We start from the raw sequence: 27211 nt of genomic DNA, 5'->3' as shown, positions 1-27211 counted from the left end.
AGAATCTAACAAAACTTATGTTCAAGATTAGAAAATGTATAGGCCAAGTCACTATAATATGTGCAAATGAGAGTTCAGGGGCCGATCTAGCTTTTGCCAAGAAGGGGGGGGGGGGGGGGGGGGTTAAACCACTGAACCCCTAGATCCGCCCCTGGAGTTGTGGTTTTTGTTAAAGATAATTTCCAGCAAGCTATAGTGAGGTTGTTTTTATTTGACTGGTTATTTTACAATCTACTTGTGTACCCTTCCTCGTCTGTATTCCATCGTAATGATACTTTCTTAAAGTCAGCAAGAGAACTTGTACGGTTAGAACAGAGGAAGAGAGAGATAGAGGGAAGAGAGAATGTAAAAGAGAGAGAGAGAGAGGGGGGGGGGGGGGCGGTAGACAGGGAAGGGGTGAACATAGGTACATTACATGACACACAACTAAATTCCCATCACTTGAGTAATGATAACTCAAAACACTTATTTTGATAGAACATTTTTTTGTTTTATTGCCTTCCTTTCCTCCAATCCTTTACATGCATTTTCATGCATTCAATTGATATATCCTTCTGTTTGTTGACTTCAAAGAATAATACAAAAGGAGACATCATAAAACAAACACAAGATGCATAGTACCAAGTATGCAAAATAGATTTTCTTGGTAAATCTTTTAAGATCAGACACATGTACATGTATACCAGCAAATATAAATCTTATGATATTAATTCAAACGTGGACATAACCAAACTGATATATTTTAGGCATAGGACGTATATATCCTAGGCATAGGGTATAAGTCAAGTGGTACCAAGCGTGATTGAAGCAATCACATTAACCCAAGATACCTTTCTTACAAACACAATCTCTACATGGGACTGTGTTGTATTGTAACATCATAATCAAGGGGTTAATGACCGTGTTTGCAGGAACTACAAGACCTTCATTTTTATACACGCTTTTAAGTTTAGACAAGACATATGACACGATCGATAATAATAGTAACTGTTTCTTATAAAGCGCTTTACCAGTTACAACCGACTAAAGTGCTTACAGTGTTATTATTACCCCATTCACTGAACTCAACACAGTGCTCACTCTCCACTCCCTGGGGAGGGGGGGGGGGGGGCATTCCAGCCAGTACCCCTTTTCATGCACATGCACATGCTAATCCAATCACATTTACTTTTAACTATTTTCCTTCTACACCGCTTAGAGTCAATTTGCAATTTGCGGTATAGAAATATATTATTATTTATTATTATCCTATGGGGTAACCATTTAGCACCTGGGTGGACAGAAGCATGAAATGTGGAGATAAAATGCCTTGCTCAAGGACTTATGTGCTATGTTGGGGCTTGAATCCATGACCTATGCACTCCCAGTCTTCCTTAGTGACTAACCATTTAAACATGACACCTCGACATCGGCAAATCACTATGTCATGTGTAATTGATATTGCATTTACAATTTCTTGAATTGGAATGAATTATAAATCAAAGTATATTGTGATAAGTGTGTTGTGCCTTTATCTTATCAAGTGCATTGTCAATACATGTATATATTTAACAAACTATTGTGGACTGAGGAATAATACACTCCTACACACTAAAAGGGCAATAAAGCCTATTATTGGGAGAAAATTACAATTTTGATCATGTGAAAACAAAACAATGTTTTCAAGTAAGCATTAAAAGGTTGGTCACATTTTACTTCATTGTTTGCAAGACTAGCATGGAATTAATTGTAAGGCAATGAAATCTGTTTGTGCTAGTAATCATGCTAATGTCTGTTCAGAGCCAAAAAGGCATTAACTCTGTGTTAAAGTATATGAGTTCATGCCCTTCTGACCCCAAAGGATGATATTCAGGGACCCATTTCACAATGCCTTTTTTCAACGACAAATGAATGAAAAAAAAAATCAGTGACAAATCTGCTGATAACCGATCAGAAGCAAGGATTTCACTACCTTATAACAAAAGCTGTCATTTGTCACTAAGGACAAGCTTGTGAAGCAGGCTAATACATCATATCATATATCAGGCAAATCAACACCATAAAGAGCTAGTTATTGGCTGTAAATCCAGTAAGCTGAATGCAATAATATAAACACAACACTGAATCTGTCCAATTTGTGAAGCCCTTGGCAATTTGTGCAGTTTTCATAGATAAAAGATTTGGGACCGGTTTCATAAAACTTGTTATCAATAACAACTGCCACAGATCTATGACAAATCTGAGCCTAGCAATCAAATGTCTGGATTTCAGTAGCTTATGATAATTATTGTACCTCGGTATTGACAACAAGTTTCACGAAACAGGGCCCAGATGTTTATATTTCAAAATTGAGCTTCAGTTTGTATGAAACTGTGATCCATGCAAGAAGTCTGTCCTATTTGTCATACCGGTATACAGACTAGAGATCTCTTATTCAACTTCCAGAGTAGTCCTGTACACCGAGGCTATTAAACCTTTTGAATAAAACATAGTTTTGATGTAAGAGTACCAGCACACATCTTAGGAACAGAAAGTTTCTATGTTACTGATAACCTTCTTATATAATTCTTCATAACAAGACAATGAAAAAACCATGACGGTTGATTCAACTTTTTAGTGCCATTAGAAACATTCAATGTCTCGAAACCTTTCCGAAGCATGTTAAAACGGTTTTCTTTGCTCAGAGTTACAAATGAAATGATATTATGTTATTAAAATTCTGGAGACATATTTGTGTATTTTGTTTTGTACAACGCATTGAGTAAGTAATTAGAAAAGTGCGCTTCATAAATATTTATTATTATTATTATCATCTGTGCGACATATACATGCTCATGCCTCAATTCACAAATATCATTGCAAAAAGCTTTCCAGAAGGGCTAGAGTTATTTCTTATCCTAAAAAGCACAGGACGGTAACATAAGCTACTATGAATACATACAGATCCAACTCAACCATCATCCCTCAAATGCATTCATCAATACATTCAATTATCTTATTTGAGAAATAAAGCTTATGAAATGTTTAACAAACAAATAAAAACATTACAAGGACTACATGATTATCTTCTTTCTTTCAATACATCATCTGCGAAGGACCAGGAGGGCAACCAGGGCATATAATATCTCTTTAAAGTATACCAATCACCAAAATATATTTGGTTTTGTATATATGTAATTCCATGTTGTTATACTACATTCAAGATATGAGCTTCATATATTGCTTCTGTAAAGATATTTGCCTGTTTTAATACACACTCATAAAACACATAAGTGACTTCTGACCGTTTGATGCACCCATACCCGTTCCATGCAACAGTGGGTGCAGTTTTATGTTATTCTTTATTTTCTTCATTTGACATTATAAAGCTAATAGACAGCCAATTGAAATTTTGTTTTGTGGGTGATATTATACATTCTAGCTGTACACAAAATATTTTTAGGTGACTGGTACACATTAACAGTCCCTTTCTGCTTCTACACAAATTTCATAGTTGTCATAGTAACTTCCTTTCCTGAATCTCCTATCACCAGACACATTCATTTTCCCTTAGAGGTAAATACTATGGAATATACTTCAACTCATTTCATCAAACATTTTATCTCTTTGACACTTTGATAATTCATTGTACCCCAGCCCTTGTCTAGTGACATTTCTAAAAAGATTTTAATCAAATTTGATTTGTAGTTCTTCAAATATTGCAATACATGGGATGAACATCCACATTTCTGTAGATTGGTTTGAAAAAAAATGAATCTGAAATGTCAAATACCACTCCTCCCTTCCCTGCCAATAGTTGCCAATACATACACAGCTACTCAGATCACATGTCTACGGCTGTGCATCAAAAGCAGAAATAGAAAATGGAACAACTTTAACAGATTATGTAATGGACCCAGCCAGCATTAGTGTCTAATCCTCATCATTAAACTCCAATTTACAAGTTTGTATTATTTTATCATCTGATAGCTTTTAACTTTGTAAAAAGAAAGCCAATAGCATAGTGTTCTATCATCAGAAGACTCTCAAATACCATATTGTGGCTTTCACAAACAGTCTCCTGTATCTATGATTAATTACCATCGTATGAAAAATACAAAAGACGTATTTGAGTCGCATATTTCAACCTTATCAGTATATTTCAATAGGCCGATGACAGATTGAGACATTCCAAAAGCAAGCACAGAACATGTCAATAATGACCTCGTCTCTTTTCCCACCATGTGATTTTATTTCTTAAATCACATTATAACATGTCAGGCATCATCGTACCATTTTCACCTTAGCGATAAAGGTAGTATAATCCTATAATTTACCAAAAGACAAATGGCAAGCACTTGAAGTTAAAATTTATTGTCAATTGAGACGCAAACAACAGTAGTGTCATCCTACATTGAAATTGTTTAGTAGGTCCCTACTACAGAATTGACACTTATAGTAGGCTTGTAAAAATTGGTCCCAAACACAGTGTCATACTGATCTCTAAATTGATGTTTACAGTGCATGAAACTAGTCAGTATTCTTGTTGTTTCTTTTCTTGAAAGAAGTGCAAGAAGGCTTGAAAGAGCTATCAGTTTTGGTTTACATTGCAGCTTTATTTTCATCTTGCTTATCACTATACGTTCTTCAATCTGATACAAGATCAGAGAAATAAAAACATTACGCACGACCACTGATCCAGAACAAAAGAAAGGTTCCTATTAATGAAACAAGTAGGAATATGTGTACAGGGGAAACTTTGTATAACGAGACCGCCAGGACCCATTGATTTTCCTTGTTTTAGCCGATATCTCGTTATAGCAGATCTCGTTATAAGAGGTTCATATCACCATAGAATTACACGTAAATTGATTTGGGCCTGTGAGAATATCCTTGTTACAACCTATACCTCGTTATGGCTGACCTCGTTATATCGAGTTTCCCCTGTAAAATGAACACTCTGCTCATGACCTGCCCATGAATGCATCCCACAGGAAACTTTATATTCTCACCTATGGTATTGACAAAGGAGCAAATCAAAGAGGAATAAAGAAGTCCTCTTAGTTAGCTCTCACATGGTGGAAGGCTGGGCTGGGGGTAAAATGTAACTTGCAGCTAGCTTCTTCTTGGGGTAGTATTGAATATAATACCACAATTCATTCAAATGTCATAATATTTATATTCATTGTGAGATACTGCATGTTTAATACTCAAACCTATAGAGCTATGATGGATAGATGGCTAGGGTGAGGGTTATGATCTCTGGATTCTGATGAATCTGTAGACAAGAAAGAGACTGGCTGCAAAAGCTCCTAGACCTAGACCAACCTTGATCCAGCGACGAGTTCCCTCTTCTTGGATCCCTTTCAGATGCCTGTCAGCCAAAAAACAAAAAAACAATATCATCTTGTCAATTCATGTATGATGGAAAGGTTCCCCATGATGTAAATGGTTCATATTAGCAATGAATAATGTTCTGAAAGAAAACCACACTTAAAGATGGCAGTACACCAAGATTTTATCATTTGACTCCCCCCCCCCCCCCCCCCCCCAAAGAAAAACCCAATGACGATAAAAATAAATGTATACTTCTATAATTTTATCTGCATATCACTGTAAATGTCCATACCATTTAATATGAACTCTCTATATCATTGCTTTTTTTGTCAGGGGATTATATAGTTTTGAGAGCAGATAAAAAATCATATTCAAACGTATTTGTTGCACAGAAAAGTAAATCAAAGTTCATAATTTGACATTATGCCAGCCTAAAATCCATATAACTTATTTCAATACAGGTTGATGATATGGTGGAGTTGACAAGTATATCATTATAAACAGTGGAATAAATACTTAGAAAGGAAGGCTCTCAAGTTTGTTCTAACATATATTCAAGGACTAACAAATGAAAGAAAGCCTACAAGAATGTTTCCATTTGCATTCTCTGGGTGGGAGAAGGCCTGGGAATATCATACATGAACGCAAAGACTCACACAATTCACAAAGAGATATCATATGCCTCCTGGCTTACTGAACCACTGTACTCAAAAGGATAGTCAGAATCAAACCATGCAATACTATGACATCAAACATTTCAGGCTGGCAGGGAGAAACATTGGCAGTCATAAAACATGAAGACAAAATCATCTTGGAAACATCTATACAGTATACACTGCATCAATTTGACTTTCCTCATTCTATTTCCAGAATAGATGATAACTAATAGATGATAAATAAATCATATATTAATGATTTGTGGGATCACTATAAGGAAAATCAAAATACGGGAACAAAGACGGCTCTTATATACATGTAGTTAGTCCATGCTCTATGCTCATGTACATGTATGGGGTTGATTGCAAATAAATCAAGATATTGGGTGACTTTAATTTTACATGCACATTATGGTTTTGAACTGAAATGATGTTTTCAGACTCAAGTTATCAATAATAAATATCAGCCAAGTAGCAAAGAATATAATTTCAAGACAACATACAATAATCATGCAGATTGATTATGGGCTAAAAGGATACACTGTATGTCAGTAGAATGCCCTTGTGCCCCCCTTCCCCCAGCCAGAGAATTTTGTAGCGAAAATGGCACAACAAAGAACTGATTACCCGTCTTTCTATCTGTTTGTGCAAAATGTTTAAAAAGTACTTTAATCTTTGATTTTCATAGGTCATACAGAGGGCTTTGTAGTTTGTACAATTGGAGTGGAAATATATATTCTTCTGTCTTTATCATCAGCAATTCTTTTTCTTTAACTAGGCGACTTCAAAAATTTCTTTTCTTTTTTGTTGTTGTTGCTTTTAGGGGGTATATTTTGTAAACTGAAGTTGTTCATTCAATAAGTTGTGATCATGTATTCTGATTTTCATTTGGACGCCTGAATCAACAAGCTAACATAAGCTTCCTACAGGTGCTCCCTTTTCCTTTTACTCATTTTCACAGTTTGTTTAAATTAATTTAATTTAATGCTCATGATTTGTATATTTTAAACTGTTTGTACTTTATCACATGTATATATTTGTATGTTTTTTAACGGAAATAAAGTCTTTTTGAATTGAATTTGAATTTGAATTGAATTTTAGTATTTTTAATTATCCAATTTAATTGCATACTTGTAGATAATTAGTACACTTCAATGTTATGTTTAACATTTTTTTCTTGTCCCCTTAAATATTAATGACGGCTAGCACAGGGGTACTGAACAATAGGAAATTATTACAAGAGAAATAAAATAAAATGTTGACCAGCTAGTATGATATTACATTCATGTTTGAAAGCTAAGAAAATAAAGCAAATAAAACCTTCATATGTTATGACACAGCTGGAGCTAAGCAACCGATCAAAATGAAACTATGATAGTTACAAACAATAGAAATGGCAACAAAAATAAATCATGTGAACACAAATGATAAAAGGCAAGACCAGCAGCTATAATGGTGGATAAACATGAGATCACATGGCATGTCCAAGACAAAGCACTAGAGGGGGCAAGACCAAAAAAACATGACAGCATGACAAACTAGGACAGACAGGCAAGGCAAGATAACCTGAAAGTCGCACTGGAGCCCCAGAATTTCTCTCGCACCCAGAATATGGCTGGGTGGTCGACTAGAACGGACATCCCCTTCACCACACTGGTAAGTCACAGGGGATGATAAGGGTGGAAGAGAATAGCGGAAAGGGTTGGAGAGGACATGAAGGGAGGGAGAGAGAAAAAGGAAGAGGAAAGAAAGGAAGAGAGTGAGGGGTGGGGGTGAAGGCAGAGGGAGAATGTGAAGCCATGGAGAGAGAAAGAGAGGAAGCAGGGGAGAGAGGGAGAGGGAATGAAAGGATGAGGGTGAGAGGGGGAGGAAGGCAGAGGGAGAATGTGAAGCCATGGAGAGAGAAAGAGAGGAAGCAGGGGAGAGAGGGAGAGGGAATGAAAGGATGAGGGTGAGAGGGGGAGGAAGGCAGAGGGAGAATGTGAAGCAATGGAGAGAGAGAGAGGAAGCAGGGGAGAGAGAGGGGGAGGAAGGCAGAGGGAGAATGTGAAGCAATGGAGAGAGAAAGAGAGGAAGCAGGGGAGAAAGGAAGAGGGAGAGAGAGAGAGGAAGCAGGGGAGAGAGAGGGGGAGGAAGGCAGAGGGAGAATGTGAAGCAATGGAGAGAGAAAGAGAGGAAGCAGGGGAGAGAGGGAGAGGAGAGAGAAAGGAAGAGGGAGAGAAAGGAAGAGGGTGAGAGGGGGAGGAAGGCAGAGGGGGATGTGAAGCAATGGAGAGAGGAAGAGAAGGAGAGAAGTAGCAGGGGACAGAAGGAGAGAGGGAGTGAGGGAGAGGGTGAGAGGAAGAGAGGTAGTAAAGGAGAGGAGGGAGAGAGGAGGGACAAGTGGAGACAAATGAGAGGAAGAGAGAAAGACAGGAATAGAGGAAACAGGGGAGAGAGGTAGAGAAGAAGCGAGATGCAGAGAGAAAGAGGGGGAGGGGGAGGGAGAAAGAAAGAGATAGAGAGAGAGAGAGAGAGAGAAAGAGAGGGAGGAAGAGGAGACAAAGAGAGGAAGACAGAAAGGGGAGAGAGGTAGAGATGGAGAAGAATGGGGGAGGGAGGGGAAATAAATAATGCGAGAGAGATAGAGGGATTGATAAACATAGATGGGGAGAAGGTAAAAATGTGACAGAGAAAGGTGAAACAATAAAAATAACAAAATATAGACAGAGTGAGATGAGAGAGAGGAAGGAAGGGTAGAGAGAGGCGGAGACCAAAGATGAAGAGTGTCAGAAAAATTAAGTTAAAGAAAAAATGAAGGAAGTTGTGTGAAGCAAGATTGACAAGTATGGGTATGAATTGAATTGTCCAGGGGGAGAGAGATGGGAGAGAGATGAGAATAGGGTGGAGAAAATGAAAGAAAGAATACAGATAATTATGTTAATCATAGGCCTAGATGGATTTTACCTTGATCAATTTTAAAGACATGACAGTCCTGCTAGACTATTTACTTTATCACAATATAAAGGAGAGCAGCTGCAATGAAGCTTCATGTTTATGATTATACTGAATAAATACAATTTTTTAAAAAGACAATTCATTCTTATTCACAAATTCTTTCACGATTCTAAATGTAGAGAGTGAGAGAATGATGCAAAGGAAGTGTATGGAATCTTACTGCAACCAAGCACATGCAATTTACAGTGAGCTTGGATTCCGGAAATGTAACTTTAGAATATCAGCATGATGCATTGTATAGAGTCAAGATGTTGCAAAAGGCAATAGAAATGAATAATGATAACAAAAAATGAATATTTATTTGAATGGAAAAGAGAATAAACTTAAATGTAGGACATTATTTACTAAGGAAAATGCCCGACAAACGTAATGTCCCCTGCTACCTCTCTCCATTGCTTCACATTCCCCCTCTGCCTTCCTCCCTCCCCTCCATGTAAAGTGCTTAGAAACTCGGACAATGCCAATGTATTAAGCGCTATATAAGCAACATATTATCATTATTATAATGGCTCCTGAAGAACTGAAAGTCCTGGGTTCAAATGCTTGAAAGTGTGTTCGAAATGATTAATTTTGATAATGAAATTATGAGCCTATTTCATGAGAAACTGTGTTAGAGGCTTTGCTAAAGAGTTTGTCATGGGCCTTGCTGAAAACCACAAACACTCTGAAGAGCCAACGTAAAAAGAAACATATGGGACAATGTAATAAGTGTGGTTATCTCAACCAGGGTCTTGTCAGTTCTGATAGCTCTCGGGGGAGATAGTATTTTTGTTTGCTGCTCTTAGCAGAGAAGAATACAAAGGTAAAGTACTTACATGCAGATAAACTAACAAAATCCAATTAGAATGCTGGCTCACATGCCTTCAAACAGACTAATTGGCCCGAATTCACAAAGCAGGGTTTGAGCTCAAACCACCTTTTGTTTCGCCAAACCTCCTTTTGTTCTTTACAAACCAGGTTTGTAAAAAACTCGTAAAACGCGTCATATGACGTACGAAAACCAAGGTTTGTCGACAAACCTCCTTTGTGAATTCGGGCCTTTATGTCTACAAACTCTCAGACCAAAATTCACAAAGGATGGTGAAATTCTAAAACACAGTCTAAACGCAAGCATATTCAGGTATCTACTGAGCATTCACAGAACATGTCATGTGCTTTGCGCGTTTGGGCGAGTGAGTAAGAGAGAGAGAGAGAGAGAGAGAGAGGGAGGCAGAGATTAAGGCAATACCTTGAGCTTTCTCACACGTTTTAATGAATTTGAAAAAGAGACAAAAAGAGAAAAAGGAAGAAAATCTCTCATACTACTTTTTTTGCAATTTATTAAGAGAGGAAAAGAAAGACGAATGCACTGCGAGAGAAGGTACTACAGAATTCAACAAAAGGGGCCTTTTCTGTGATTTTGTTTTACCTCCCATTGTAGAGAGAGAGAGAGGGAGAAAGAGAGACATAGAGAGAGAGAGAGAGAGAGAGAGAGAGAGAGAGATAGAGAGAGAGAGAGATGGGGAGGGGTATACTTACGGGTAAGCAGCTAGGGTAGCCAGCTTGACATAGATATCCTTGTTAGGTCTTCCTACACTGCTGAATGTCTGCGGTGGAGGGAGTCCGTAATGGGTGCAGAACTGAGCCGGCTGAAGAGGGTAGTCCTGTCTAGCGGGATGCTTATCGCTCTTACCAGCTACCAGTAAACATGGAACACTGTTCCTCTCAAAGTGTTGCTACGGACAAACAATCGTTACAAACAAAATGCATTACAGGTCAGATAAATATCACAATGCACTCATTTAAAGTGTTCACAATTAACACCTGGGTGGATAGAAGCGATGCAGATAAAATGCCTTGCTTAAGGTTATAAGTGCTGTGCTTGGAATTAAACCCACTTCGCATCTCAGCTTTCACAAGTGATTGAATTTCATGAAGTTTTCAGGCAATGGAGTAATTGTTCTGATGTTGTCATACTCATATCATGTTATTATGTTTCTCTTTTTGTTGTGAAGTATCTTTACATTCAATATGATTTGTGTACAACACATGCTACACTAATTACGGACTTGCTGAAAAGCAGCCTCCCCAACTGATTATAGTTTTATCATGGAGAAATAAATTCAATTTCACCAACAACATCTGATATAACACTGGACTTTTGCTTCTAAATTGACAATCATTTAAAATGTGTAATGTCTCCTCATGTTACAATATATTTTGTGTGGTTTTATTTCAAAGTACATTTGAAATATCCTCTGATTATAATTGCTGCATGGTGGGGCATAACTGAGGTCTTACCTTGTAAATCTTAGCACAGTATTCAAAGGTTCTTGGATCAGAGATATCATACATCAAGCAAGCCACGTCACATTCGAGCTCTTCTGAAGATAGCTCATCGGATAGACCAACATCAATCTCACGGAGCTAGGAGGAGAAAGAAAATTATTATTAGAATGCAACATAGCATGATCATGATATGTTTAGTATTATGAAGTACAAGAGTGAATTAAAAGAATATGAAAAAAATTTAATGTGACTTTTCATGTTTTCCTTCTCCTGCTCATTTTTTATATGATTTCTAAATAGATCAACAAAAGTTTGGGTGCTATTAGTGAGCAGGATGGAAGGACATTTTTTTAAACAAATGTGTATTCTTCTTGTTTTGATGTCTAAGATAATATCAACATTGATTGTTTTATGGAAGAGATCTGACAATACATCACTTCATATTATATGTGTATCGTGATTGTCAGATTTTATACAACTAAATGGGCATCACAATCTGTGCAAGATGTGATCTAAACTATGGCAGTAGGCTTTATCATTGAGGGGGTAGTGTCAATCCAGGGCCCTTGATAGAGCTAAGGAGTGTTTCACAAAGACTAAGATCGACTTTAAGTAGGACTTAACTGTGGCAGGCCATTCATGCCACTGTTTGCTCTCACCGTTTACTGGCATTGGTCTCTTAAGGGACGTACAAATCATGGTCACAAATCTACAGAATTAACATTTTTTTGATAGTTCATTATTGACAGAAAAAATATTATCTAAATTTCATAATTGAGAGACCAATAGTGAGAGCAACCAGTGGCATGAATGGCCTGCCATAGCTAAGTCAAACTTAAAGCCGATTTTAGTCTTTGTGAAGCACTCCCCTCGTACAATGTTAATGACATGTGATAACTTACCAGAAGATATTTCTCCTGTCCATAGACCTGTATAGTGTTAATGGCATACGCTGACAGGTTATCCCTCATGATAACAGGTGAATCCAGACTACGTTCCGTGAGACCCTGAAGAAACGCTGACTTGCCTGCTCCTCGTGGACCAATCACATTACAACGGAAGACATTACGAGATGTTTGACGCTTCTGAAGATCCACCTTCTTGTCTCTCGTGACTAAAAACAACATAGAAGAGAAGTGTCACGTAACTCCATTTTGGCTCTTTTGAGAAAAGGTGGTATATGTGTCACTGAGCACTTGAGCCTTAATTCTATGTTTCACTAGCCATTGACTACAATGGGGTGTTGGATAGGGTTGAGTCATTGTGTTTCCTGGAAAGTACACATTTATCTGAACATTTTGATATCAAATACTCATTTGAGCAAAATATGGAGTTACGTCTTTGTGTCACTGAACCCTTGAAGTGACACTAAGTTTAGACAGGTTTTTAGAATTAACATGGAAGATTTCACCTCATTAATTTGTTTTTTCGGCTTCATTCTTTGATTCCAATTAACTTATTGGTTCATCAATCCATGAAAAGAAATTTCTTCCATTGGTCATAAAGATAAGGATGCATTGTACTGGTACATGTAGCAATCCTTTTGGGAGCAGTTTAAGCCCAAACAAATAGTGTGCAACTTTGGAAAAGACTTGCTGTACACAAACAGAGTTCTCTCAATATTCTTTTTAACTCCCACTTTGTAGGTTTTGTATCAACAAAGATGTATTATTAATTAAATGAAACTTCATGACATTTTTAGGATAGCTATTTTTGTAGCAAGAAACTTTTGCATGTTGAGAATATATCATGTCATGTTGTGATTCAATATGTGCCTACTATTTTGTGGCTTGAAACTTAAAATTAAAGACCAGTTCTGGTCATGCCATTGCATTGTGAAAGAAACGTTGCGGAATCTATCAGAAAAGGTTGATCATCTAGCATATAAGTATTGGTGTGTACTGCAAGGTTCTGGAATCATCAAAATGATAAGAAATTTGGCCCAGTCTTGGTCAAGTTACAAGCTCTGTACACAGAAAGATGTATATGGGACTACAGAAATGGTGTCAGGGGTTACTTACCTTGATTTCCTTATCTTTCTATGCTCATTACTCAGCCAGTATACATTTTCTACCAAAAATTGTTTGGCAAAGGACATTTATTTGTAATCTTGAACATTCAGTGTAAGTTTCGTTTGATTCTGTGAGAATTCATTTTTTTTTAAACCAGAACTCAAGTTTATCTTTAATACAAATACTGATTTGTAATGTGTTCCTTACCGATGATTGCTGAGAGCTGATTCTCATGATCTGCCATTACATATCTGTAGCCAAAGTATGCTAAGAATTCCAGCGTTCTCTGAATGTCCAGTAATGTGGTCAAACTAGAGTCAAAAGAAAAGAAATGAATTCATATTATACAGTTAGGACTGCACGCGTTTCCACCCACCCTTAAAATATATATATTGCAAAGTATGGTAAAAAGTCTGATGTTCTCTGAATGTCCAGTAATGTGGTCAAACTAGAGTCAAAAGAAGAGACAACAATCCATATTACAGTTAGAACTTCACATCTTTCCACTCACCCTTTAAAATAATAATCGGTGGTTAGATATACATTGCAAAGTATGGTAAAAAGTCCAATATTTTCTGAATGTCCAGTTAATCTATGGTGAGAGGAAGAGATATAATTCTTATTTCACAATTGTAGCTTTCTATGGTGGAGTGGTCATGATATTTCTTGCGAAAACATTTGATAAAGTAATCCTAAAAAAAGTAATTTCATGCCTCAAGCAATGAGAGGGAGAGACAAGACACATAAATTCTTGACTCATTAAATAAGGATCAACTTCAATCTTATGTAAATTCTGGTTCAGTCTATATATTCTCAGTAGTGTAAGGAGAATACCCATACAATTCAAAATGAAGTTTTGCATTAAAGGCATTTTTTAACAATGGTAAAACTGTGATATGATATATATAATATTGAAGCCCTAAAAAAAAATTGTGCTTCAAAATGATCGTGAAGTGCTTCAAAGAAGTAAAAAACTTTGAGTGACCGGTTTTACCATACTCATTTCCCCCAATAGACTTTAGTGTTTTAAAAACGTTAGGAAAATGAAAAATGAAATTTTGATTTCCAATTATAAATATCTTGATAATCAGACAGGCGATCGGATTGTAAAAGTCATGGGATTCCTGATTGACCTAAAGGTATGTAATTATGATTGCAGCATGAGCTAAATCCAGGATTTTTTTTCTTCAGAATCTGAGGCAGTGTTACCGAGTCACTTTAACGAGAAGAAAAGCTTATATTGCCTTATATTTTCAAGCCATGAGTGCACTTACGTCCATTGTGATAGGTAACCATGTAACGTGATCCAACCCTTCTCATTGGTGCATACTGTCATGTTGACGTCAGGACCCCAAGGCATCATGGGACATGTCTGGAACAGAGTCTGTAACTCCGCTGGTGATAAGGCACCATCACGATCCTAAGACAATAACAAACAAGTGGTTGAAAAGTTTCAAACATTAAAGCCCTACTGTACTACTTATAGCTACTTGTGCCCTCTATATAGCAAAGAATGCATAATTGGTGACCGCTAGTCCCCCATGATCCCCTTTTTCTTATGTTAATTGAAAGCTGATTTGATGAGATAACCACCTGCCACTGACCACGCTGGGTGATCTTATCCCTCCTGGCAAAACTAGTGCAGACAGACTTAAGACTTACTTGCTCAAAAATATCATTAAACGAACTAAATGTAATTTAAAGCTTTCATAACTCTGTATATGTAAACTGACATCATTTCAATGGATTTGCATGTTTGTGAACAGATGATAACAAAGTTATTGAGTAACACAAGAGAAATGCCACTGGTTTTCAGAACTGGGAGCTGAAATGGCTCCAATGACAGTTTCTAATAGGTTACTAAAGTCCAATCCATCCTCTCCCCCAAAATGGTTTTGGGGGAGGGATCGCACAACAGCTTGTTTTGTTCACTCAGAGAATTGATGAAATAGGTATCCAATTCGTCTGTGTGTATTCTTACAAGTAAAATGGACTCAAGCTTACAAAGATGACCTCTTTAAAAAAATGATGTAAAGAAAAAGTAAAACGTGAGTTCTTACCTTGTCATATTTCTCAAAATGAGATGTGAGGAACTGGTAGCCTAAATGACTCAACTCAGTAGAGCACCCTCTACCTACTCTCAACCTGAGAAAACACAAAGAAGATCATATTTATGGAGATGGTATTTTTCTTTCAGAATTAGTCAGCTTGATCCCCCAATTGCAAGGTATTCACAACAGGATATAAAACCTTGAAAGCTGCAAGGATGAAAAATAAGATTCTCACAGAATCCCACTTAGTTACTCTGTATCGTGCTGTGTGCACTATCAAGGGTCTGTCATCCAATCAGCAGCACCTTGAAGCTATCCCAAGATGGTGAAATTATACAACTGATTCCTCCGACATGTTTCTCGGAATTAATACAAGTCTTCATCAAATTAAACTGGAAGGTATGATTTTCTTTGGTTGTAATAAATAATGATAATAACAATTCATTCAGTGAGCCACATAGAACATAAGGTTATTGCAAGAATTCAACAATATTCATTTCCTCCTTCCTATTCAACAACCAAAGAACATATAGAATGATTTCTATGGTCTTTGTTATACAGTATATTCATATCAGGTTGCTTGAAAGATAATGGTATTATATTTATACAGCAAAACAAGAAATAAGGTAGCAACATCTTTCTTTAACTAATTGGAATATATCCTACCATGTTTCATACACTTGTTCTCACACCTAGTGCACACTCTCCTTTTTTTAGTATGAATATCCTTAATTTTTTTTTTTAATAACCTTTTTAAACTTTACTTTATGAGAAGATTATTGAGGGATATGGAGAAGTGGACTTACTTTGGTTGTAAGTAATCTGAGTTGAGTTTGAGTGAATCACTGTAGCCAAACTTCCTAAGGACCGTCCATGTTGTTTCATGCCTCCCTCGCTGAATGAACAACGTATGCAGGAAGAGAAAACCTGAAAATAATAATAATAATAATAATAATAATAATAATAATAATATTAATAATAATAATATTAAGAATAATAATGATAATAATAATAATAATAATACATTTATAGAGCGCAGAAACTATCCAACATTAAGTATATATTCTACTGCGCTACAAGAGCTCCTGATGTGCTTAGATTTACAGTTAATTGAAAAGATGTGTTTTTAATTTTGATTTAAAGATATTCACAGATGGTGATTTCCTGACTTCAAATGGTAAGTTAAAAGCAGAAGGTGGACAATCACCCGTCACTCCTCATCATTGATAGAACAGCAATATATTTTAAAGGCAGGCTTTACTACTTCAGCTAGAAGGGATTAGACCATCCAGCGAGCCAGCGAGGTCACTGTGACAGGTGGCTATCTCATTAACTCAGCTCTCATTTAACATAAGAAAAAGAGGATCATGGGGGACCAACAGGCACCGATTAGGGAAGTTTTCTATATAGAGGGAGCAAGTAGCTACAAGTAGGACAGTGTGCCTTTAAACATGCCAAGTTAATCGCCCAAAATAATCTAAAATAGTAATATGTATACAGCTACACACTGTATACAGTATAAATATACCTCCAAAATACATTGCTTGTCTTTCTATTGGCTAACATTTAGGGCATATGAAGAAAATAAAGAGTAACATTAAACACCGCTCATGGAACCCTAATTGGACTTGGTTTCCATGTGGGCCCTATTCTCAGCCAGCGCCATTTTTTCGGTACTCAATAGTGTATTTAAACATGCAATATCTCTGTATAGAAGTAATATTTGAAGTTCTGATTTGGAGTATGGTATAGCAACATGGAACCCCTAACATATATAGAATTGGTGACTGGTACACTTAAAGTATCCATGATTTAAGACGATAATATTATACATGATCTGTCATGACTAATCAGTATTATATTATAGTAGGACAACCTTTACTACATTTTAGGCAAACATATGGACCTCATGGCAGCTAAGCCATGCGTTAAACAATTATCCAATAAAGTCTACTACTACCTGTTGGAAGCTGATCTTGGACAGGAGTTGATGTTTTCCTTTTTTTCCCTTTAAGTTTGAATTCACAGGAAGTTATCATTATCATCCAATTATTTGTGTATGAAAAGCAGGATGCTGACTTTTAACTACCTAGTACTTTCACAGTCAACACTTTATATTAACATGCCTTCAATCTAAACAGGGTTATGACTCTTTAAAAAAAAAAACTTTGCAAGCTAAAATGTTCCCTTTCTTTCCCCCTTGCCATGCTATGGGTCACAAATCAGCCCCAGGAATTAACATTTGAGCAAAGTTTAACAATGAAACCAAATATTATTGATCAACATTTCTCTCATGAAAGTTTGATTATAACGATTACATGTAATCAGTAGCACAGAAAGGGTTAGTCACAACAATAGACCAGTTCACGGTTAGCACATGTCCCAAATGACCCCGAATATCCACAGATCTTCAAAACATGAAGAGGTCCCACTTTGTACATTTTGAAATGATCACTCCTACAGCAAAGGAGGTACTACATAATAGCCTGTGTATCATGGAATGCACTGCGTGTGCATAAATGAATAATGATTACATAACTTTCATGAGCACGTATCCAGTATTTTGTCTCAGTGTATTTCACAATTTGGTCGGCAATGACCTTTATCTGCTCATGCTCAGACTGTAACTATGAACTGGTTTATTGTGGATACATGTATTATGTTGACCTACCTATTTGAGTGAGTCCATTGTTCATTACACCTTCTGGTATATTTTTCCTAACTACTGCTTTCACATCATCTAAGGCCTGAGGCTGGAGTGGTGCGTTGAAACATCTCCTCTGTGGGACAATAAAAAAACAACCAATAACCAATCACAATAAGATAGGAAAAGAGTATTGAAATTCACTAACTGCTGTGAGATTACAACACATTATCTCAAAGATCTGAGCACTGGTCTGATTCCATATGGAGTGAATTCTCACTTGAAATAAAAAGAAAAGAAAAACAAGTCCGGTGGAATAGATGTCACTTATTAGGTTTACAGTTTCAAAATGTGGGTTTGAAAAGGGATAGAAAATTAAGAGAGAGATAAAGGGTGAAATATCCTTTCGTATTTCATCCTATTGAAGCACTACTTGAGACTTTTGGAAGAGAAGTAGAAAAATTCATAAAGGGGTATTCCTTTGTGTGTGGGTGAAGTCCTGAACAAAGGACTAGGAAATAAAAGCAAAGAGAGAGAGACTTGTTTTAGCGAACAGTCCGACGGATCACCATCTGGAGCGGAATAGATGTAAATTCCCTTACTATCCACAAATTATTATCATACACCAGAATGGAATAGCAGCAAATCATATTCAGTGTGGAGGACTGGATAGTGCTTCAGGCCTTTTGATATACTGTACATGTATTACAATGTAACATTATTACGTTAGAAGAATGAAGTTACACTACAGACATACAAGAGATGCAATAGTGTAGCAGTGACATGTAAAGTAGTGGATTAAACAATAGGGATCCCATTTAAATCTATTTCATTCAAAGAGATATCTTGGGTTGCTTAAAGATGAATCTCCCTATTTTTTTCTCCCCTGATTCTGTATTTTCATGCTTATTTTCCCATAAATGAATTTTCATTGCGATAAACAAAACCCAGCCTACCTGAAACAAGTTGAGTTCATAGTCATTGAGAATGCCGTCATTGTCCAGGTCGCAGATGTTGAATATTCTACAAAGCGCCCTCTTACATTCTGGTTTGAGTTCTTTATCTTCTGCTGAATACAATGGACCTGTAGGGTGAAGGACTGCTTTCTGTGCGTAGTAGAACACTTCAGAGATGTTCTTCAGATTCTTGGCCGAACACTGATAAAGCAAACAAGAGAAGTTTTATTACAGAAGACTGATTATAAATATTGTCCTTTCCTGCCCCTTTACAAACACATTTCAGTAGCTATTAATAGGCATTAATAACAGGTTTGGTTGGGTGAAGAGAATGGTGATGGAACAGCGACTCAATTGACCTTCTCACATTTTTAATTACATACTATTTGTTTAGTAAAATTTTGTCTCAGTTGTACTTTATGTACTTTTGGAAACATTGTAAATGTTTATGTCCTTAATTCAATCTACTTTGAGAAATGCATTGACCAGTGGTTCTCCCCTTCACTACAGCCCCCCCCCCTCTCAATGATATAAAAGCTGGCAAAATATCCATAATAGGTGTCCAATAAAGCTACTATTTTAAACTGAAAAGGTAATTAAAGTTACAGGCACAATAACTAGAGCTCTTTTGCAAGTATCTAACAAAATAAACTATAATTGTAATGTCCACATTGCTCCTCACCTCTACACAGGTTTCAATCTCTGCATAGTCATTCATGATCGGTACGACCGTCTCCAAGCTATTAGCATCAGCTTGATCAGACTTGTTACCTACGATGATGACAGGTGTCAGGTGATCTGAGCCTAAGGTGTTCCGTATCAGCGGTAACCAGTAGTCTGTAATGCTGTCTATCGTCTCCTTGGTGTTCACTGCGTACACCACACATATCACATCAGCCTGGTGGCAACAAATGGTAGAACAATCATAATCTATTGAATCTATTCTATTCTATTTGTATCATCAATTTGTTTGCAAGTATGGAATATGTAATAAGTTGTTATCTATTTTTACTGTGTATTATTTGTACTTGTTTATACATATAAGTCTTGTTGAAATGCTTTTTAAAACTGAGCTTGTAAAACTTGCAATGTAATTGAGCTCTCTGGCTACCATTTCGCAGTTGTTCTAATAAAACCATTCTACTACTACTACTACTACTACTACTACTACTACTACTACTACTACTACGACTACATGAGGTGCAATATTTAGCCGTTATCTTTTAATTCATTTTCAGTTGTTGTTGTGCAGCTTCACATAATATACATGTATATTCTATATTAAAACATTTTCATAATAACAATTCATTTTGCAAAAAGAATTATTTTGTATGTAAAAGTATGTCAGTTTTTTCCTACACATTTAGAAATATGGGTACAGACTAACTTTAAATGATTTGATTTAAGATATAAATTACATAGGTCCTAACTATGTTGTCAACTATTTACAGAATGATAGACAATCTTTTTGTTTATAAATGTCTGAAAGTCCTGTCATTTTGTGGATCTAAAAAAAATATCTTTCTGGAAGGTATCTAAACATGTAGTGTTAGAGTAGGACCATACATGTATACCACTTCCTCATCACAACATTATGACAATATCATACAGATGATACAATATTTGAAATGAAATGCCTAGAAGAGCATTTTTCCAACTTACCCTTTCTATTTCTTCTAGGAGAATCTCATCACTCTGCTCTCGAGCTACAGTAAAGCAAGAAGTATATTCGAAAAATAAGTATTAAACTTGGAAAATAAATCAGTTTATCATTAGACTGCTAAGATTTCAGGGGGGTGTTTCACAAAGATCCTAAGTAGAACTTAACTCTAAGTTGGACTTAAAAATTATGGACAGCCATTGGAGTCTTTAAATGAAATATATTCAAAAGCAGAAATTCAAGTATTTTAGACTTTTTATTAATTCCACATCCAGAACATGAAATCTCCTTGATGATAGAAAATATGAATGATTTCAATAAACAATGAATGCCTTTCAAAATAACTTTTACAAAATATTTTCAAAGATGCTAATGGCTTTCCATATTTTTTAAGTCCAACTTAGAGATAAGTTCAACTTAGGATCTTTGTGAAACACCCCCCAGATCTCTAAGGTATGACTACAAATCTGGGAAAAGAAAATTAAATTCCTGATTTACTTTTTTACATTTCTTTTTATTCCAAGATGCTATTAACATTAGCAAGATGAGGTGTATGCATCTATGTCACATGGTAGAGGTGTCCTGGTTGAGTGGATATGTCACTGGACTGTGGATCACAAGGTCGGCGGTTCGAGTCCCGCTGCGGCACTTGTGTCCTTTGGCAAGACTATAATCTACATTTTCTACACTCGACCCAGGTGAGGTAAATGGGCACCTGGTCGGATTATTCCTTGAAATGCACTGTGCGCTAATAACAGCTGCCAGAGCTTGCTAAGGTAATAATTTCCAAAACTCTTTGGAAACGCATAGGGACGTTATATAAAATGTGACATGTGCTATACAAGAACCGAACTATACAAGAACTAGGCGTTGTGGCGTGCGCCTGTAATCCAATTAACAATGGAATTACAAACTGATTCAGCCGAGGACGGAGGTTCGAAACTGAGTCACGTCTTTTGAATGGTGACGTTTAAAGGTAGGTCCCCAGACGTAAATAATCAAATCTGATTGATACACATCTGTAAAATCCCAATACACACAAGAACCGAATATCATTATTTATTATTATGGTAGGCATCACTTATTAGCCGATGTAGAGAGACTTAAAGTAAATTAAATGAGCCTCCTACCTGAGAAATCTACTATGTGGGTAGGGACTTTCTCTGGGGTGACATCGGGTGGTATTGTGATCTCTTCTGCTCTCGCTGGGACCTGTAAGCAACATCATAAAGATAATACAGGTAAGGTTTCTATTCATACAACCTTGCCAATGGCTGCTCAATGTAGAACCCATCTAGACAGTCTAGTTCAGTCACAACAGAGTTCACATGGTAACTGACGATGATTTAACTCAATAAATGATGATCAAAATCACTCCAGTGAGCTCTTGTGATGAGGAAAGTAATTTGTAAACTAGTTTGATTATGAAAAAAGTGATGTGCACCACAAAAATTCATGAATATCTAAATCAAAATGAACAGAAACACTTTATAGTAATCTTTTAATTGACCATGTTGCTTTGACACCACAATTTAGGTTCTGTGGTAAGTCAAGTATAAATTGTATTAACTAGACATTTGAACCTCCACATTACCTAAAGCAGAGATGCTATGGCTATGCATCCCCCCTTAAAAAAAAAACCCTTGCGAGACATCAAACTGGATTCTTCCTTTTAAAACAAGGAAAACATCAATAATTAATTTTATATAAAATGTATGCACTGACCTCTTCTTCTGGGAACTCATCGCTGACGAGCGTCAAAATCAGAGATGTCTTTCCAACACCAGCTACAAGGTTAACAAAATAACATCAAAAATAAATGAATGTAATCAGCAGCAATCAACAGAATTCACCTTTGCATGATCAATCATAGCCAATGGTCTGCCCTTTTGTAAATCCTTATCACTACGATGTAAATTCATGACAGAAAACCCTTTACTTCTACTCGAGCCTGATCCCTGATCAAATATTCCCAATTACATGTATACATGTACAGGTAGATAACCATAAGAATTATTGTGATGATAACATTCCTAAAGGTGAGACAAGCACTTTTCTTTGCACTTAAATAACAATCTAGACCTATTTTTTGCCAAAAATGTCTCATGCATATTCTAAGCGAACATGTATGGAGGCATCTACTGACAAGTCACTTTTGCATTCGTTGACAATGCATTCAAACTTGCATTATCTCTTTATAGAAATAATATTTGAAGTTCATGTTTTGAATATTGTATAAGAGGCACCTCATTACAGAGCAAAATATTTCTGGTGATTTGTAATATCACTTTGTTTGACTTACCATCTCCTAAGAGAAGAATGCGTACATCTCGTCTGCCATACATGGTGGGTCTCACTCTCAACTACTTACAAGGATGTTTGACAACTGCTCAATACAGATGGTAATACACATGACCTGCAATGAAAACCATTGTAAAGAATATTTAACAAGTTTGGAGGAACATTTTTTCTGTGATCATCACAGAGCTCTTACAAGGATGTTTGACAACTGCTCAATACAGATGGTAATACACATGACATTATCATCATCAGCGTTTAAAGTCCATTTGTCCCACTTTGTGGGGTTGGACATTTCATTTCCTTAAATGACCTGGAATGAAAACCATTGTAAAGAATGTTTAACAACTTTGGAGGAGCATTTTCTCTATGATTACCACAGGGTTCTAGACAAACCTTTTTGGAGGTGGGCAAAAATTTTGGGTGCCCATGCGTCATTTAATGAATGAGAGATTTCCCAGAGGATCTCAAATTCTAATTTCTAAATTGTCTACAATATAACGAGAGAACTGTAAGACAGCTCCACCACATGATTAAGTAGTATCAGCTTCAGTAGGGGCGCTATAGTCCGAGAATGAGGATCGTTCGCTTAAATTAGGATATTCTCGTAAAAGCGGACAAATCGCATCCCTAAAAATAAGTTAAGTATCATCCGTTTTGTTGTTGTTGTGCTCCGGGGGGAAGAGGGTTCCTGATCCGCGTGCTGGTAATGCGAAAAAGGGATTCCGCTTAATAAAATACCCCCAGTTCACTGTCTACTTTTATGGGTTGTCTGTCTTCCGGAGGATTTATTGCACATAACCTAAAAGTATCTGTACAAAGTCAATGTGAAATGCATCAAGGAGCGGCATCGTGTAATCCGTTTTGCATCGCCAATGTGCGGATCGGAAAAAAAGAATCGTGCGGACGAACCTATTTTACAGGAAGCATCTGTACGCGTTTACAAAGATGATCCTCGTTTAAGGCAAAAACAGACTATCCTTATTCTCGTACCAGCGCCCCTAATGATAACATGAATGTGTAACAATATCTTTACGACAGACCGTCACCGTGTCAAAAAGACAAAACTGTCCCGTCTTGTTTCTGATATTCTGAAAAAAATGTTAACATTCTAAGAAAGATATGCTCATCTACACTTTCTGTAATCTTATTCATTTTCATATGAAAATTGTGAAAATCGTAACTGCTACAAAGTTCGCGATATTTTGATGCAGACTACGTGAAAGTTTCTGGATTACACCAGTGCGCCGCAGACGTGGGCAGAGTTCTTGTCTACAGTACCAGTGCACGGCGACGGTCCCGGTGCGGTGGGAATTCACCGACCGCTTAGCCATGCCCACTACACTGCCATCGCATCGCGAGCACTACCACAATTTCATTCATTGCACGGTAATCATACACAGGACAGAGTCACCTTCAAACAAATTTCAGTTCAATTAAGTAATCATATTGTATGTATACTTCAATACGGACCATAGAATAGGTAAAATATCCTGGAAATATACACTTACCGCTTACGCCATTATGTAAATAGGTAATTTAACAGACTAATTTCAATCTGAAATAAAACTTACGTGACTCCGTGCACTACCGGTACAAAGTTCAATCGACATGCGCAGTTCAGACCACCGTAAGCTAGCTCGTATGCCCAATCCGCTTGTATTTCGAATTCCTATGGTCATGCGATTGCATTGTGAAAGAAACGGTGTGGAACCGACCAGAAAAGGTTGATCATCTAGCATATAAGAATGTGTGTGTATTGCAAGGTTCTGGAATCATCAAAATGATAAGAAATTTGGCCAAGCCTTGGTAAAGTTACAAACACTTGCACAGAAAGATGTATATGGGACTAGACGAACATGTGGCGTAAAAAGCCGGCCCCCCGATTTTTACGATGTTACATGCATATTTAGAATATGAAGGCATTTGAAGAGCCATGCTTTTCAGGAAACATGTCTTAACTGATGTTCTTCCACACTTGCATAATAAGAATGAGTAATGCTCACAAATTATTTTTCACCTTTTCCCAGAACTCAACCTTCTCTTTAAGTTTTATTTATTTTGTTGAAATGGAAAATATGTTCTAAGATTAAGGATTTTAGAAAACTTTAAATTCAATTCATAGTTTATTCAACACTCTTCATAAAAACATTTAAAACATACGATACAGAATGGAGTAATAAAAAAAACAAGAAATACAATGACAATTTATGAGAGCATTTGGGATAGACAGAAAGGAGGGATTCCTTTTATAAAAGCCTACTCCTAAAAACACACATACAGGAAAACGAGAACAAAAGAACAGAACAAAAAACAAAGAACATACTAAAACTTACTATCATGCATGATCAGAGTAAAAAAAAGTGTCAAAATTTGCCCATGCTATTAATACTGAGTATTATACTTATTTAACAGAAATTGTTTATATCTGATTTTAAAAAGATTGAGAGTTTTGCATTTTTTAATTTCCTGAGGTATACTATTCCATTAAAAAATAGTGATTTTTTCATACAAGTCGTTCTAATCTTGGGGAGTTGAAGTAAGGGCATTTCTAGTATTAGAATTATGCACATCATAATTCAAGTTAAAACATGTTGATAAAAAAAGTAGGCATATTGCCATTAAAACATGAAAACTGCAATATAAAAATTATGCATATCGATTACATTCAAAATTCCAAGTTTACAAAATAAAGGATTACAGTGAGCATAATATTGGGAGTGAGTTATAATGCGTATATTGCTTTCTTTTGAAGCTTAAGTAACATATCATTTTTATTAAATTTGCCCATGCAACTATACAGTAATTGAAATATGGTGTTATTAAAGTATGATACAACATTTTCAGAATATTTAAAACGAGGGAGGGGGGCCGGGGGGGGGGGGGTCATTAATGAAGCTTGCTAACATCCAGTAGTAGTAGTATACCGCTAGTAGCAGTAGCTGCAGTCAGGCGCGTACACAGGGGGGGGGGGGATAAACCGCCCTCTTTGGTATTTTTATGTGTGTAACCCCCCCCCCCCCCATCACCCCCCATCACCCCCCTTTGGATTTTATTTTATTATTTTGTTTAAAAATTTTTTTTTTTTAAAAATTCCCATGCATGGCTGACCTAAAAAGGTGACCTCACCCCCCCCCCAACGGAGCCAAATGTCAAATTTTCAAATTTCGAGACCTAAAAAGAAAAGAAAAAAGAGTGTCCTCTTACCCCCCCCCCCCCCCCCCCCTCCGCTTATTCAGCGGCTGGCTGAGTCGTTGCTTTCGACCCGATTTATAAATGTTAACCCCCCCCCCCCCCCTTGAAAAAATCCCGCGTACGTGCCTGACTGCAGTATTATCATTTATTAGTAGGCCTGTAGTAGAACTAAAAGTTTAGTGAGTAAAAGTAGAAGTATAGTAGAAGTACATGTACATGTAGTACTATAGTATATTAGTAATAGTCAGTGGCGTAATTAGCAACAACTTTAGGGGGGGGGGAGAAAAAACCGTGGAAAATCATGTCATTTCAGCAACATTTGTAAAGCACTGGTAAGTGGTAGCGAATTAGAGATAGGCCTAATACCACGTTCAATTGATTATTATTATTATCATTATTATTATTATTATTATTATTTTTTTTTTATTTATTTTTTTTAATTTATTTATTGGTTTTTTTTTTTTTTTTTTTTTTTTGGGGGGGGGGGGGGGGGGGGTAACCGCCAGTGGTAATCGTAGTCTTGCTGGTATATTAGAAGTTATATTAATTTTTATACCTTGAAAGCGGCCATAACTGTATACAGAACTTATTTGTCCCTCTGCAACCATGAAGATGAATTATGTTGTATCTATATATGAAAGGCTAGCTGTTGAAGAACATGAACAGTTGAGTAATTCATTGGGGTCAAATTCATCTCCTGCATGGATGCCCCAAATTCTGAGATTTATCTTGAAAATGTTCACTGTTTTGATTTCTCCTACAGGGAATAGTGATGATAACAACAACAATTAGTGCTAATAGGCCTAATAACAATCTCTCTCACCCCCCCCCCCCCCTCTCTCTCTCTCCCTCCCTACAATGTTGGATTACAATTTGTTTAACCCTCTCTCTCTCTCTCTCTCTCCTTAGTCTCAAGCTCCGCAATGAGAAAGTGGAGAATGTGGGCGCGGGGAGGGGTGGGGCGCGCTTTGGGCGTAGGCCTAGCATTTTATTGGTACCCACGGGGGGGGGGGGGTCATTAATGAAGCTTGCTAACATCCAGTAGTAGTAGTATACCGCTAGTAGCAGTAGCTGCAGTCAGGCGCGTACACAGGGGGGGGGGGGGATAAACCGCCCTCTTTGGTATTTTTATGTGTGTAACCCCCCCCCCATCACCCCCCATCACCCCCCTTTGGATTT

General features: G+C 36.9%; 1 protein-coding gene across 2 annotated transcripts; it reads right to left on the bottom strand.

Annotated features, from left to right (window-relative positions):
- Positions 1 to 468: 468 nt before the first annotated feature.
- LOC586242 (mitochondrial Rho GTPase 1-A) lies at positions 469 to 24470 on the bottom strand. 2 transcript variants are annotated; one of them, XM_786031.4, is made up of 16 exons: positions 24412 to 24470; positions 22842 to 22955; positions 22265 to 22326; positions 21670 to 21751; positions 20542 to 20585; positions 19562 to 19777; positions 18880 to 19080; positions 17951 to 18059; positions 16086 to 16206; positions 15289 to 15373; positions 14503 to 14648; positions 13436 to 13539; positions 12119 to 12330; positions 11229 to 11354; positions 10467 to 10663; positions 469 to 5332 (listed from the first exon to the last, which is right to left on the bottom strand). In XM_786031.4, exons 2-16 carry the CDS (start codon positions 22882 to 22884, stop codon positions 5212 to 5214), a joined length of 1869 nt encoding a protein of 622 aa, XP_791124.2. In that variant the 5' UTR covers positions 22885 to 22955; positions 24412 to 24470; the 3' UTR covers positions 469 to 5211. The 2 variants fall into 2 exon arrangements, with proteins under 2 accessions (XP_791124.2, XP_030840739.1); XM_030984879.1 differs by having other exon boundaries at positions 24349 to 24430.
- Between the last annotated feature and the right edge of the window lie 2741 nt (positions 24471 to 27211).

This window comes from Strongylocentrotus purpuratus, unplaced genomic scaffold (assembly GCF_000002235.5).
Source record: "Strongylocentrotus purpuratus isolate Spur 01 unplaced genomic scaffold, Spur_5.0 spur5_scaffold_14, whole genome shotgun sequence".
NCBI lineage: Eukaryota > Metazoa > Echinodermata > Echinoidea > Camarodonta > Strongylocentrotidae > Strongylocentrotus > Strongylocentrotus purpuratus.
This window is presented reverse-complemented; position numbering and strand designations above follow the sequence as displayed.

What these genes read in the sequence shown, in the direction of transcription:
- LOC586242 (XM_786031.4), bottom strand. Translation starts at nt 22,884, where the DNA reads ATGTATGGCAGACGAGATGTACGCATTCTTCTCTTAGGAGATG. An exon ending in ATGAACTCAACTTGTTTCAG is followed by an intron (nt 18,060 to 18,879) that starts GTAGGCTGGGTT and finishes ATTGTCCCACAG; the next exon opens with AGGAGATGTTTCAACGCACC. An exon ending in TCAGATTACTTACAACCAAA is followed by an intron (nt 15,374 to 16,085) that starts GTAAGTCCACTT and finishes GTGTTTTCTCAG; the next exon opens with GTTGAGAGTAGGTAGAGGGT.